Here is a 16,252-nt window from a genome sequence, read left to right as displayed (position 1 = left end):
TTGAGCGGCTTTGGCGTGGTTTTTTTGCTTTCGGCTCGTTTTTCTCTTCATTCCGATGATTGTTGACTTGTTTGCATGTCAAACTCATAAAACCTTGTCTTTTCGGTATTTATAGTGCTCTCCATGAATATGTGATCGGAATTCGGACGATCAAGCATGTCCAAAGAGACCTGTTTAAGGTCTTCATTTTGAAAAAAGCGGAATAGCTTCATGGGGACGAGCGTTTGATACCAAAAATATCCACCAAAATCATTCGAACGAACTTATGAGAGAAGACGAGTCTCTTGCCATCTTTCCAACACGTGCTTGACTTTTTTCAAGCACTACATCTTTCACTTTTTTAATATTTTCGTCAGTTGAAGAGGTTGAAGCTCGACCACAACGAGGCATGTTTCAACGATCTCTCGACCGTCTTTGAAGGCTTTAAACCACTCGCAGGCTTGCGTTTTTGATAAAAGTAGATCACCGTGCGCCTTTTCAATATTCGCGACTATTCCGTACACGAAGTTTGGTTAGAAATAAATCCTTGCTGAATATATTTATCCATTGTGAACCGCAACGCACTACTGAGGTGTACTGACTTAAGCAACTGCTGCAAACAAACTGGTTCACAGATCGCGTTTATATTTGGACAGTCCTACCAACTTAGCAAAATTATTATTTTTTTTTTAAATATCATTTACCAGGGGAATTTAATAACAATTTCCAGGCGTTTTTTTGCCATAATATGTGATATTAATCATCTCAGATCTCATTTGTGTGTTACAGAAGACTTTACATTACTAAATACGTAGTTGTTACGCAATTCTCATTTAATATTTATTTACGTGTACATTTAAACTATAGAATTTTCATAATATTTACATATACATATGTTTATTTGTAGAGCTCAACTAACGAAATTTACTATAAAATTATTATTGAACTGTTGTTTAATCAAAACGAAAATATTTTTGCAAAAATGTTGTGTGAAATCAAACAGGAAACAGCTGATAAGACATACAGTATTCAGTCACCTAAAATGCAAAATAACGTATCATCAAAAAAATCGAAATTGAGTATCCTATTGATTACGATTTACTACTTCAAATTACATACATAATATTACATATGTCCAACATTTTCAGGTTCTGCGCTCATATATGAACCAGTTTTAAACAATATTAAAAATTTTTTTCACTCTTGTTCCATTTTATTTCGTGTTTCATTCACGCCACTGTAAATTTTCGAAAATGTTGTTACGTTATTTTCCATTTTAGGTGACGATATGTACATATGTATGTATATACAAATAAAAATATGTAAATACTATATACTCTATAAACAAATATTTATTGCTCGAACAACAGTTCATTTTTATTTCACAAACTTGTCATTGATAATGTGTAGTATTTCAAAACACTCATTCACATTCAAACTCATTCAATAATCGGCGGCAAACATCAGCAATGTCATTGAAGCAGCAAAATGTATAACATACGAAAACTTCCAAAAGCGGCAACTATTGCTCGGGGCAATAAACAATTCGAAATTGATAAAAACGAAAGTGCAAACGGAAATGTTAGAAATTTGTGCATACATAAATACACTTATATGAACATTAGGGTCGTAAAAAAACAAAAATTTAAGGAAATGCTTAAATCTCTCAATTGCTATACTCTCACTGTTTCATATAGAGGCTAGAAATTGATACCAATTTTGAACAAGAAGTCAAAAACATGCACTTGTTAGCATTCTCAGTATTATTGTATTTAGATATCAAATCATATTAATCACGCTTTTAAATACTACCTACGCTCTTAAATGTTAATGTTAATTTTATTAATTGCCCTTGGCATTTCAATTACTTATCAGTTAATTAGGGCGACACACCCCCCTTAGCGATTGCTTGCTGACATAAGTATGCTAAAAAGCGAATATTTTCACTTAAAAGATAAGAACGTTTTTTTTATATAATGGCAACGCGATAAAAAACCCATACATATGTACATATATGTACCAGAAATGCGGAATGATCACGCGGGACAGCAAACAGGTCATACATTCGATAACAGTAAACTTGCGATTTTTTATGCGCGTATGAATAACGGTACTGAACGTCACATCCGTAACAGTTTTTTCGCTTTATGATAATTAAGTAATTATGCAGTTATGTAAATGATAATGGGTTTTTAGATACCTTCGAACATAGCTCGGATAATGGATAATAACAAACACCGACTACATGATCCCACTTTCCAACTGGGAAAGAAAGTTCCAAGTAAACATAGACCAAGGTATGTTAGCTACGCGCAACACTCTAAACATTTTTACAAATGGCTAGAAAATGGAGGACGGAGCTGGAGCGGAGATATACTGTCCACAGTTAGGCATAAGGCAGCCTTTTAAGTCGCCGGAGCAGTGCAGTATATTTCAAGCGAAAGCCGTGGAACTGGCATCAAATGCACCTGCAAGAAATTCCAGACTCAACATCTACGTAGACAGCCAAGCAGCAGTCGAGACCGTAATTTCCTACCGCATATCGGTCAGAAGTGCCTTGGGAAGCAGGGCTGCAATGGAAAGTGTTGCCAAAAGCATGCAAAATCACTTGGTGCCAGGTCAAAATGGTGTTGGGCTAACACCTGAAAACGTGATCAACTCATACATTGTCTTTACGACGATCTGAACAGAAGCATGGCAAAGAAAATGGAAGAAGCTACCTGGGTAAAAAACTGCAGAAGTCATGTGTAAAACGGTAGTGTGTACTTGCACAAAATTCCTATTGGCACTCAATTGAAGAGACTGTAGGAAAATGATCGAAATACTAACTGGTCACTGTCTGGTGACGACACACGTTCGCAGAATGGTACCGACAGATCGAGAAGACTACTGGAAATGTTTAGAGCATGGCACCGGGGAAATAATGGAGTATTTCTTGTGTACCGCATTGGCAAGACTACGCTGTAAGCATCTGGGGTTCTCACGGTATGATGAACTGGAAGAGATATCGATAGTGAGGCCACAAAGTATGTTGAAATTTGCGCCAAGCACAGGCATTCTAAAAGATGTCTACTCCTCATGGACCTAGTAACAGAGCTTCATCTGGTATTGCAAAGGACCAAAACTGGTCTACGCGTTGCTCGTTGGCCTACCAGACTTAGGTTAGCAAATGGAGGATAGATTTAGGAAATAGACTTAGGTCACTGATCGATTTTGGTTTTCGCCTTATAAAATAGAGCATAACAAAGATAAATAAAATTACAAAATTCTCGTTATAGTTTTGCATTACAATAATCGGATGAAGTTCGGTTGTTTCTGCGAATTTCTTATTTACAAATTCTTCAGTTTTTTCCAACTACATCTCTTTTAAAGAGTATTTACATAAATAACGGGCATTTAAGGCAAAATATGTCTTAAAATAAACTGATAAACTTTCATCAGGAAATCAGCATCAATTCCACGAATTTCGAGTAATAAGATGCCTCGAAAATACTTTTTCAAAACAAATAAGCTACTGAAAAACTAAAAGAGGGGAATTCCCGTGACTTATTGGCAAATATTACTCATGTTACAACAAAAATCACTTATTTTCTATAGCAAGCAACTGCGATTTGCTCTCTTTATGGGCATGAGTGGATATCTTGATAAATTTATCAGCGGCAATATTGCTAAAGGAGGTCGAATATAGCTGCTGATTGACAATAATTATCAGAATAACCAACTAATTTCTGAATAATTATACTCATAACTATGGCTTGCACTAAATTGTAAGTTTAGTAGTTTGACAGCTAAGTTTATATTTCTGCGAAATATTCAGATATTTTTTTTACTGCTTAATCAACAATTTGAAAAAATTACTATATACTATATACTAAATATATCTCAGAAAATCATATACCGTAAATAGTTCTATAAGTTTCGACAATACATTTGTAATAGAAATTAAGATTTCATATTACATTTTTCGCTACTAAGGCGGACTACTCTTAAAAGAATTAATATTTTCTTAGCAGCAAAATACCTGCTAGACACCGTGACACAAATGAGTTTATTAAGTTAAATAAGGTCAGACAAATATACACCCAATGATAGCAGTTTAAAAAAAATTAACATGAAAAAACGTTAACTTTGGTTGAACCGAAGCTATATTACCCGTAACAAATTCAAAATAACCCTTACAACAACTTGATTTCTGTCTTTTAGTTTGCATGGTAGTTATTTGCTGCATTGATCGGTCCAGAACAATTTCCTAGGAGATTACACCACTGCCTTATATAATACAATACTCATGCCAAAATTCGAGATCGTTCAGTTTTTTGGCAATTATATGTTATAGTGATCATTTGTATTTGAATAATTTCTGCAAAGAATATAGACACTGCCTTAGATAATATTCGGTTATAAATTGTGAGAAGATATCTTTATTTTAATAGACATTTCGTTAAGAAAAATGTCAACTGTCTGACCGATATATCCTCAGTGTTAAGTAATATTTTATTCCACCAAATCACAACTTACAACTCAACTATCTTCAAAGTAGCGAAATATAATGGAGATTTAAAACTTGGGATTGCTGCCACATACATATAGGTTTCCAATAGGGACACTACAAAAGTATACGCTATATTTTTGCCCGCTCTTTTGACATTTTTCTTCAGTAAGGTTTGCTATTTTATAATGGAAAGATGTACGATCCAACAACCAGTCGAAATTATTAAAATTGATTACCAAAATTCGGAGTCAGTGGCCTCAACTTTAAGAGCGTTACGTCCAATTTATGGTGGTCATATTCTTCAGTCAGATCAACAGTTGAGCGTTTAGTAGAAAAATTTGAATTCACAGGCACAGTAACAAATGTTGCCGTGCCAGTGGGACAAAGAAGTACCCGTAGTGTCAAGAATATTGCTGCCCCTAGCGCATCAATTGAGGAAGACCCAAATCAGTCTTTCACACTACAATCTCAAGCGACTTTGTGACGTCGTTGTGGCGAATTTTGCTAAAAGGTCATGGCCTACATCCTTACATGATCAAATTGACGCAAGAACTAAAGCCGCTTGATCACCAGAATCGTCGTATGTTCGTGAATTAGGCTGAGCAACAACTTGAAAATGATCCGATTTTCATCGAAAAAACAACTTCAGCGATGAGAGTTATTTCTGGCGTAATGTCTTCGTCAATAAGCAAAATATGCGTTATTGGTCAGGCAGCAATTCACACGTAAAATTACAGTTTGGTGCGGTTTATGGGGCGGCGGCGTCATTGGGCTGTACTTCTTCCGTGAAGATCAAGACCAACATGTTACTGTGAATACCAACAAGTCAGCGACGGTTGATAAACTTCGTCGGAATATCGAGAGTGAAGTTGCAACAGTATCGGCCGATTAATGGTTGAAAACCGTCGAAAATTGGCTTCAGCGTCTCAAGCGTTCACAAGTGTGCCCGTGGTGGTCATGTAAAAGAAATCGAGTTCCATACATAATGGAATCGAATGTACTTTCACGGTAAAGAATTTCATTGATGTCCCAAACCATTTTTGTTTTATTTAAAAAAAAAAAACTTTTGTAGTGCTCTTATTGAAAAACCCGTTATAAACATATGTAGAAATAATGAAAATTATATAGCATAACATATCTGAATATAGACTTTAAGTGTGCTTTAACTACAAAACAGAATATTTTTACTGAAAATTCAATAAAATATTGTCTAAAAAGCAATTTAATCCAATTAGATCATAATTAATTAAATAAACCTGTCATTCAATTAATCGAATTATCTCATGATTATTGATATTGCATTATGGAATGTTGTTCAGAATTATAAAATTATATTTAGTAGTCGAAAAAGTCTTTTCGTATTGCTAATCAAACTTCAACATAGTTTTTTTTATATTTATAATAATAAATAAACAAATATATAGCGTTTTGGTCGATCACTTTTTGCAATTTTTCCGCTAAAGACATTATTCCATCAGTGTACATAAATCGAAATTTCGAAACTTCCAGAACGAAAGCGAGCGAACCATTGTTATGCTACACGAACTGATACAGCAACGTCTCCGTAAACTTAGCAAATTTCATTGGTGGCTTGCGTGGCATTCTTCCCTTTTTTGTACAAAAATTTCAAAATATGGCGAATTCCCTCATTATTTTCACTCATTTTTGAACAGCTGTAATTTTTTTCGATTTCCCAGAGTTCAATTTTTTTTTTGGTCAAGTGAAGCTTAAAATCTAACATTCCCAACACTATATGCTATGACACAATGTGATTGGTAGCACTTGAGATATACGACAATACGAAAATACTTTTTCGACTACCCAATATTTTAATTTTTGCTAAATCAAATAATCACCGTAAAGTTTTTTTCGCTGCATATGATAAAGTTTAGGAACAAAATAGTATATTCCCACCTAATTGAGGTCAATGGTTTTGTCAAAACATCATTTCAAAAAAATATTTTCAAGTATATTATTTTTTGGAATTTGGTTCTTTCTCTAAAAGCACTAAAATATTTTGAGCTTTTCATCACCTCGCTGACGCTGATGCTGGCTAGCATTTAAAGGCAAGCTTAAGCAAATAAACTTCGAGTCTGTTTACTTAAACACATAACTACATACATAATATCCTTAGTTATGTTACATATCGACACCTATCTACAACAGTTGCCAAAAATTAAAAAAAAAAATCATATTTTTCATTTTGCATACGCCATCAATTTCAATTCGACAACAACTGGCATAATTTGCGCAACATAAGAACGGCCACCAGTTTTCAGTTTCTTTTTATAATTATCTAACATACACATACATCTACCAAATACATAATTCTACCTGGTCCAAACACAAACACTAGCGTGAAATTCATACTCCTCCTCGTAGTCTTCATTGCAGCGCTTGCAATCCTCGCTGTTTACAGCAATTAGACCAGTTGGTGGCATTTTTTTCAATATTTCACAGTCTCTTTAAATTGTTTTTACAAAATTATTGTTTTTTTTTACAAAACTATTATTTTTTTTTAAATCACTTTTCAGGATATAATTTTAAACAACAGGATACTTTGTACAGAATATGAATATCTGCAATATTTGCTCCAAATCAAATATAAAACACAAACTAGGTACACGATTACTATCGAAAGCAACACTATACTATAAGCGACTTAAACGCTTCAAACGCTCAAACTCGACTGATTAGTTTTCGCCACGGTAAAACTTTTTTATTAAAACGTATATGTGTGCATTGTACATAGATCAACAATGCGGTGGGTCTACAAAAGAGCCAAAAAGAAATCAATCATGTGTTTTTTATAAATGTATGTACATACGCAGACAGTGAGAAGAGGTTCGTATTTGGTTCCACCGCATCACCACTGTAGTCGCCTCTCTGCAATATACAATAAAAGTCACCCTGGTTTTGTCATCATGTATTCCGCACCGTAACCGGTATTGGTCCGTCATTATAACCCTATCAATGGCTGTATCTGTCATATAATATTAGAATATCATTTCGTGAAGAGCATTCCACACAAGAACTGGCCGTAGGTTAAGCCGATTTATCATATTTAGCCTGTAAGTTTGTAAGCTAGTACGAAACGCACAATACACTGAATTAAAATTTCGCGGAGAATCTTCAAAATACTGACAGGAATTTGTCTGGTAATACATATCTATATATATTTCTAGGTTAGAAAATCACACCAGAATAAAGAAGTTAAGAGAAATGCCTTACGATAGGAAAGGTTGTAAAGAATTTCGTGTGAAGTTGGTTAGAGTTGTTCGAAATTTCTATAGAGTTTTTCTAGGTTGTTTTTTGTTAATTTTTTAATTAATCTCCTTAAACTCAATAAAGTAATCCAATTGGTGTTTTTTGCTTTGCAGATTTTCATTATTTTGAATAGTCCAATTCTAACTACTCAAATGGCAACCAGTCAAGAACTGGTTCTTCTCGAACAAATTATCGTTTTACGACCATCGGTTTTGATTACCTTTGTTAGTATTTGTTCGCACAGCTGTATGGTTGTATGAGTAGTTGAATAATCGCAATTACTTTGAGCCGGCAAACAGCTGTGCAGATTTTCTGTTCTCTATCCACATGAAAACAGCTGTATTGTTACTTAGCTACTTCTAATTTGTATTTTAGGGGTTGTATGAAAAAAATTACTCAAGCCAGAAGAAATTCCTTGCACCAGCCTTTATAGTTGAGAACACGATTCTAGAATTATGCTTCTTAAGCTGATTTATTTTCTTTTCTCACCGCTTTTTCGTGATCTCTTTTGTATTAATTATATACATATGTATGTACGTACAGTGCACAAAGGGGGGTTTTGACCCATGTACACGGCAGAAAATCATTATAATCCCAGTATAATTAAACCAGTTTTTTTCGCAAACCATTGTTTAATAGCCAAAAGTTTTCAAAACATTTTTGTTTTTTTGTTTTTTAGAAAAAATATCTCGATTTTTCGAAAAACGTTTTTTAAGTTAGGCCGACATTGTTGGAAATGTTCCCAGCTGTTCATAAATGGAAAATTACTTTGGTGCTAGAGACATAAAGCCATGGTTCAATCAGTTGTAGTTGATTCACCACTTCTCCACTCGTCATGCTTGAACTCCGCGGTTTATCAAAGCCTAGTCTGTCTGTACATACGCAGACTAATCTTTCAGCTTTTGATATAAAGAGATATAGATAAAGATATTCGCTCACGTCTTTTTCTCTCCAAGAAGTTGTCGGAACCGCCGATATCGGATTGGTCAGATAACATTTTTGTTTGACGAGATATCTTCACGAAATTTGGAATGAATTATTTCTCAAGGCGACACAATTATATCCGAAGAAATTGCTTAGATCGGATTACTATAGCAGATATCTTCACGGAATTGGGCTTGGACCCAGGGAAACGGTAAAATATCCAAAAAAATTTTTCAGATCGGATTACTAAGCTATGCAAACTGATCAATCAAAATCCCGTCCCCGTATGGAAAATTTGTATTTTATGAGATGTCTTTAAGGAGTTTGACTTGGACTATTATCCAAGGAAACTGCATAAATTCCAAAGAAATTGTTCAAACCGGATTACTATAGAATATACTATCACAATCTGGCCAATCAAAGTCAAGTTAAATATATTTTTATTCTATTTTTTCTTGTTTCTTTCATTTATTTTCGATGTATTTTTTACGCGTTCATTTACGTCCCTGTTGATTGAAGCCTAGCTACATATGTATGTACAAGTATGTATATGCTTGCATATTTTTTTGCGCAAATTATATAATTAACATTTATTCTGAAATTATTAGCCACCAACTGGTTTTATTTCGGCATTCCACAAGAAAACCAGTTAACTTGCAATATAGAACTTATTATTTCTTCTAAAAGGAGGCCGAATATACATGTTAATATGTATGTAGTAGTGTGTAGTTACATATGTATACTATGCTCAATATTTTATCTCTTTTCGCAATCAAGTCTCTTTGAGTCTGTCAATTTGACCGCTACTGGTTTTAATCTTAATGGAGAGCATTTTCAAGCCTAAGGACTACACACACTTAATATGTAGAAGTGGTTTTATATTTAATTATGTTTGATTACCACATTATAGCACACAATTTTTTGCCATATTGAACTTTGTGGCAATATTTGGCATTAAGTCGTCGGTTTAGCCTGGAAGGAACTTTATGCCACTTTACTAAGTTCACTTTTCAATCTTATATACTATAATAAATCTTTTTTATACAATACTGAAGTAATTTTTTGTTTTTGTATTACAAAATCAATTTCGTGCCTGCCCGTAGGAATATTTTAGTCGAAAAATACATTCCCAAATATTAGTTTTTAAAAAAAGTATGTACAAAAATATATTAATATAAATTTAATAATATATAATTTAAATAATAAATAACAAAATCTTTCTTAGAGGGTATAACAGATAAAAGCTAAGTTATTTGATTTCAAAAGTACATAATCTCTCGCTCTCTGCTTGTTATTAGCAGGTAACACGAAACCTGTGAGTATCAAACAGAGGGGCTCGACTCTGCTAGCAACTCACATACATATGTATATATGTATGTATGTATGTACTTATACTATATATGATGGTTTGTGAAAAAGTTTCTCAAATTGCTTTGGTTTACTTGCATATATGCACTTGTACATAAGTAAATATATATAGGCAAGAAATCAAAAAGGTACACACATTTTTTTTATATATATACTTTAGATGTATATAAACATTTTTATTGGAATTAACGTAAATAAGTATATACACATATACCGTATTTTGCACGTCTCTTCCATTTATACATAATATACTTATATACATACATATATGTATGTATATATTATACATAATGTGTACGTATCGGTGCTCATACATTATTTTTACTGTTAAAATACATGAGTCAGCTCTTTCATCAAACTTGAAGAGTGGATAAAGTACCGAAGAAATGTTTTCATAATGCATTGTTTACGTTTTTTGCTTCATTTATCATGTTTTCTGCGCTGAAGTATAAAACTTGTCATTAATCAACTACTTATTGACTAGTTTACAACTAGTATGAAACAGAACCCAACTAATCAGTCAACGATCTTTTTCTCATGCAAATAATTGATATTTTTACTTGCTGTCGATTGACTAAACTTCGCCTTGTCAGATTTCGACCAGGCTTACATTAGAAATATATAAGTTCCATTTGGTACTAGTCGAAAATAAATAGATAAAATCAATAGATAGTTCACGCAAGTGAAGAAAGTACTTTGAGCGCCATTCACTTAGGAGTGGCTAGAAACGATTCTTGTACACATGGCTCATGCAGCGCACGACTTCCGGTCTTACACCAAGTATCCTCTCGGTAGTCAAAAACATCGGTTTGAAGGCGAGCTAAAGTAAGAAGGCGAAACATTCCCCAACAGGATTGTGCGCTGGACTTGGGACCGGCCACGTAAAAGAACGCCCCTAATGAAAAAACCAAAACAGGCTCGGATGAGAGACCTTCTTTTTGACGACGACCAATAATCAGTTGACAATCTCTAAAAGAATTTTACTTTCGATTTTACTCTTATTCAGTAGATGTTTGATTTTATTTTCGAAGTTACCTATTCACCGAAGTTTTCTCTTTTGACATGTCAATTTTCGCAAAAAACCCTACTTCTTTCTTTTTTTTCTTAAAAAATTTATCACCAGCGATTTACTATCTCGACCAGGACGTAATTGCCTAGTAAATTTCAACCTAATATAAGTATTTTATAATGTAACTCGTTTTTGACGCTCTGATTTGTGATATATAAATTTCAGAGAAGAAATTTAATTAGTTTGCCGAAAAAATTAAGTTAAAGATCGTTTCGTTTCATTAAGATGTTTTATTTATTGTTCGATATGTTCGTTGCAAGTTAAACCTAAAAGTAAGGTGGTAGAAGGGATGTAAACTTCAATTACTGGCCTATCTCTTAACTTTCTACTATTTCAAAAATTTCTGAAAAGTTCTGCTAAAAATATGTTATTTTTTACAGTTAAATAAATCATTAATGCGTTTGTTTATGATGTACTGTGTCAAATTTCGCTGTTTTTAGTGATTATTGCATGCCTGCCTTCTCCGCTGGATTTTGAATAGATTTATACAGATTTCTCTAAAGGTTTTGATAAAGTTTCACACAATATTCTAATTATAAAATTATTCTCTTTAGGATTTCAATCTGTCTTCTTGCAGTGTATTGGCGATGGAACAAAGATCCTAATCAAGTTCTAGTGCGGAAAACTTTTTTATTTGATATTTTCCTCAAAAATGGCATTAGTTTTTGTGCTGGGCAACGCTACAATCTCCGAACGTATTGTCCAGATCGGATTACCTTTGCATATAGCTGCCATACAAACTGACGGATGAAAATCAGGACAAAGATCTTTTGCTCTTTTATGCTAAAAGAAATGCACTTGTGAAGATTGCAGCCGAAGTTGACGTATTTTTTTGTCGTAATCTAAATTGCTCATAACTGCATACATATTAGCTGACATTATATGTCATATAGAAACTGTAAATCGACTAATGCTCTTTTACTTATGAACATAAATACATTGATACACGGATTCTTATTCATCCGTGGCTGCTGATACGTGCTTTGGCGCAATATTAAATATCAACTTTAAACAAGAAACATTTCTTAGAAATCATTAGTCAACTTGATAAGATGAAGATGTATGTGTAAATTAGAAAAAGTAATTAATTTTGATTAAGAAAAGTCATTACTTTTACACAGCTATAATTTCAATTACAAACATCCATCTGTAGGTATGTATTATGAAGATTTCAATTCATTACACCAATATCTTGAATGTCAATGTCTTACATAACATCTAAAGATCGCATTGTCTTTACACTCTACTTGAATAGTCGAAGATATGCATTTTCAATTGGTTAATGTCATAGATCTTATGTAATAATGAATACACGTGCGGTTGCATACATTCCTTCATTCATAACATTTATGCATATACCGATACAATATGATTAATTGAGTCGCACAGTTGCCCGACAAACATCCCTGATATTGCAAATGAAGGAAAAACTGATTAAATCAGCACGATTCAATTTTCTTACATTTCTGCAAACGTCATAGTGACGTAGTTTTTTATTAAGTACACCCATTTACTGTTGCGCACAATTGCAATGCAACTGCCCGGCAGGGAAATACGCTAGTTCAAAACTGGTTAGATTCTGATTCACTATGCATCATAACCAGTTTTTGGTTTTGTTCTTTTCCGCGTGAACAGTTGGCGAATTTAACATTGCAAATCTCACAAAGTTATTTCATTGAATTATATCCCCTCCCCTCTCTTTTATTCCGAACTGAAGTTGAAATTTCATCAACATAAATTAAATATGGGCTATTTCTACTACATGCCCATTGTCAATTCACTCACATAAATTAACTTGCGCTCAGTCTTAGATGTCATTTTGTATGAAGGTCCGAGCGCTACTCAATTAATTTGAAAGCTTCATAATTTTCTCTCAATATTCAATTATAACTGTATGCTTATTTCACTTATTAATGAAGGCATGTTCAATTACTGACTACCCAGTAGTAAGTTGTATAGTGTCGTACTTGCTGTTGCCTTGCTTCAAATGAAGAAAATATAGGTACTACATATACATATGTACAGTGCTTGATCTGAAGAATTTGACTTTGAACTCAACCACCATCACTGCCGATTGAAATGCCAATGATGTTAATTTAAGAACACAATTTTATTTTGCAGTCACCCACAAAATATTCACAGATTTTCGTGATGGCTACTGACGTTACGGTCTCTTGTGACTTTTCTGGACAGAGTGTTTCATTTTAAAAGATCCGATGACAGTATTCTAGTTAAGGTTAGATCTCTAAGACAAAAGTTTTATATTGAGGTTATATCTTTTAACATATAACGAGTTATAGATTGGTTTGTTGCGGAAAGAAATTATGAGTTATGTTCAACGTTAGGTTAGGTTAGATTGCTGTTCTAGCGGCTGTTCTATGTAGTCCTCTGTGAAGCCATAGAAAGCAAGAACTCTTGTGTTCAAACTAATAAATTAGCAAAACGCTTAGTAGCCAATACAAATTTGCACAGGCGTTTAATTTCCACTCTCGCTAGTTTGGTGGGATGTTTTCAACGTTAAACGAGTTGTTTCTACAGGGTCCGCCCATAAGATGGTTCGTAATTCGATAACTACTGAATTTGAGCTATACATTTGATCTGGTGGGATCTAATACAAGAATCAAAAGAAAATTTCTACTCTGGAAGTGTACTAAATTTGCAACTCGCAAATTTATCGTAAAGTTTGACATTTTTGATTGTACACATACTCAGAACTCGGCTATAATTGCGCAAGGGGTGTATATGCCAATAAAGAAGAAGAAGAACACATTCAGAACATTTTGACATATTAACGCTATCTGTATTGCTTACGTTAAAATATTCATCTCAGCCAAAAAATGGAGTTAAGTCAGGAAAATTTTCGCACCATTATTTTTAACAACTCTCGACGTGGATTAACTTATCAAGGGTGCAATAAAATTTTATTCAATGATACCATAATCGAGTTCGTGGATCACTCCAAGACGAATTTCGTGAAGGTTGTGAAAAATCAGTTTTTGATCCGGAAACTACTAATAACGTGCTCAAGCTCGTCATGTGACCTATCGCGAGATTCAGGCAACTATAAACATTAATTTGACTAGCACACAATATTCGCATGAATATTTGAGTGCTAAAAAATTTTTTCACTTTGGATCCCATACAATTTGTCAATCGATCTAAAAACAGCTCGTGTCGATTGGTCGGGAGATTTGTTAACAAAATACGAAAGGTGGAATTACGTATATGAACACGAAAGTAAAAGCAGTCGATTGTATGGATGTTTAAAAATGAGCCAAATTCAACCAAAGCATTTCGCGTACAAAGCACTTCCAAGCAAATGTTTACCTATTTTTTATTTGGAAAAACTAAACATATCGTAATCATACAATCAGAACAAGGGAGAACAGTAAATTCTGAGTGATATACAACCATTTGTTTGCCAGTTGTCTTTCAAGAAATCTGCAAAACGATGCGAGCTCTGACACATCGACTGAAACAACTGCATTTTTCAGCATTCAAACCATCAGTTTGATGAGTGTATAGGCCGGACTTAGAACCAAATGACTTCTTTTTATTCCCGTTCGTAAAAGAAAACACTGAAATGTCAATGCTTTTGGCCCTTAGAGGCGGTTGATGCGTTCAGAACACATGTTTTGGAGATATCTCAATAAGAGTGGTAAAATTGCTTCGTTGGTTTAAACGCAAGCCAAAGTGTATAGCTCTTAAGATAATAATGGATAATATTTTTAAATGTAATAAAGCGATTTTCGATGACTCTTTATTATGGTTATCTTACAATAGCTTCGTCACTTTAACCATTTTAAACTCTCACCATCCAAATGACCCTTCTTCTCCATGTTTAGCCAGATATTTCGTTATTTATTAGCGCACTTTTATCTTCTATAGGGTTATGCAACCAGCTTGTTTATTTTTGTAAACGTGTAGTTAATGGAATTTTAATCTGAATTGACCTTGTTAATGAATTCAGCAGTCGCCACTTTAAGACAATTATAAAAAATATTTCTTATACACATAATGTAGATTAATATCGATGAAGTATGAAAACTTGTTGCATTTCTAAAATTTAGTTTCTAAGACTTAGTTAACGGGGAAGAAAGGAAAGAATATTGAGTTGAGGACAAGTAATGACATATTACTGTTATTCCCAACAATTCCGTTCCAAGTAACGAAAACCACCGAATCGTAAAAATCGGAAACATTAACATTCCCGATTGTATATGTATGTGTGTATGTATTACCAAGTTCAACAATGAAAATTCATCAAGCAATATTTGTCTTATTTCCCAGTTCCATAATTTTATTCATAAAATCATTCAACGCAGCTGAGGATGAAGATATAAAGCAACAAAATGAAGAGGAATCAATTAAAATATGCAAATGAAAAAACGTCAGTGTCCTCGTGGCGCACCGCAGGATTTTCCAAGTAAAGTACATAATCTATGAGTGCGGTATGATATTTACATATGCAAAGGTACGTATGTATATAGGTCATAATTTCATACATATTCATGTGTGTATATTTATTCTTGCTTTATCTTTCGTTTGTCATTAACATCATAAAGGTTTTATTTTGATATAAGCTGGGAATATGAAATTTTAGGCTTGTCATGAAAAAAATAATATATAAATGGACATATGTACATAAGCAAAAGTAGATAAGTTCATGTGCACTCCACTAAACGGGAATTCCCCTTTTTCCAACGGATCTTTAATGGACCTTATAAATTAAAATAAATGACTGTTTATATTATACTGATGTCTGTATTTGAGTAGCAGCAAATGTTTATATGGACATAAGTAGAAGTAGAAGTCTATTGATGTGCAATCCACTAAATGGGAATTCCCTACGGATGTTTAACGGGGCTTATATGTATTGTATATTATATTAAATTAATTATTATGCTGAATTTTATTTGAGTAGAATCTCAAAAACAAACCCATTTGATAACGAAAGCTTTCGTGTAAATAAACAAGTTTGCATGAATTTAAATAAACAAAGCTGAAAACAAATAATTTCAGAAGTGCATGCTTTATATACAGGGGTTTCCAATCCTATAGTGATATTAGATCTTAAAAAAACACAATAATTGTTAAGGAAATTCAATTTTTTCTTTTATGTGAAGTAGAATCAATACAATTAAGTTCTGAAT

The 16,252-nt window shown here is 33.4% G+C and overlaps 1 protein-coding gene across 4 annotated transcripts in view; it reads right to left on the bottom strand.

Moving 5' to 3' along the window:
• Positions 1 to 16,252, bottom strand: part of LOC120766843 (uridine phosphorylase 1-like) — a 50,769-nt gene that overhangs the window by 8,642 nt on the left and 25,875 nt on the right. The window contains exon 1 of one of the 4 annotated variants that reach the window (XM_040092555.1): positions 6,806 to 7,162. The exons of the other annotated variants lie outside the window; for them this stretch is intronic. Within the exon in view, the coding sequence (XP_039948489.1) occupies positions 6,806 to 6,912 (107 nt within the window). The 5' untranslated portion in view covers positions 6,913 to 7,162. Of the gene's footprint in view, positions 1 to 6,805; positions 7,163 to 16,252 lie in introns of those variants that run through there. 4 annotated transcript variants of the gene reach the window in all.

This window comes from Bactrocera tryoni, chromosome 1 (assembly GCF_016617805.1).
Source record: "Bactrocera tryoni isolate S06 chromosome 1, CSIRO_BtryS06_freeze2, whole genome shotgun sequence".
NCBI lineage: Eukaryota > Metazoa > Arthropoda > Insecta > Diptera > Tephritidae > Bactrocera > Bactrocera tryoni.
Note: the sequence above shows the minus strand (reverse complement) of the source record. Positions and strands in the feature narration are given on the sequence as shown.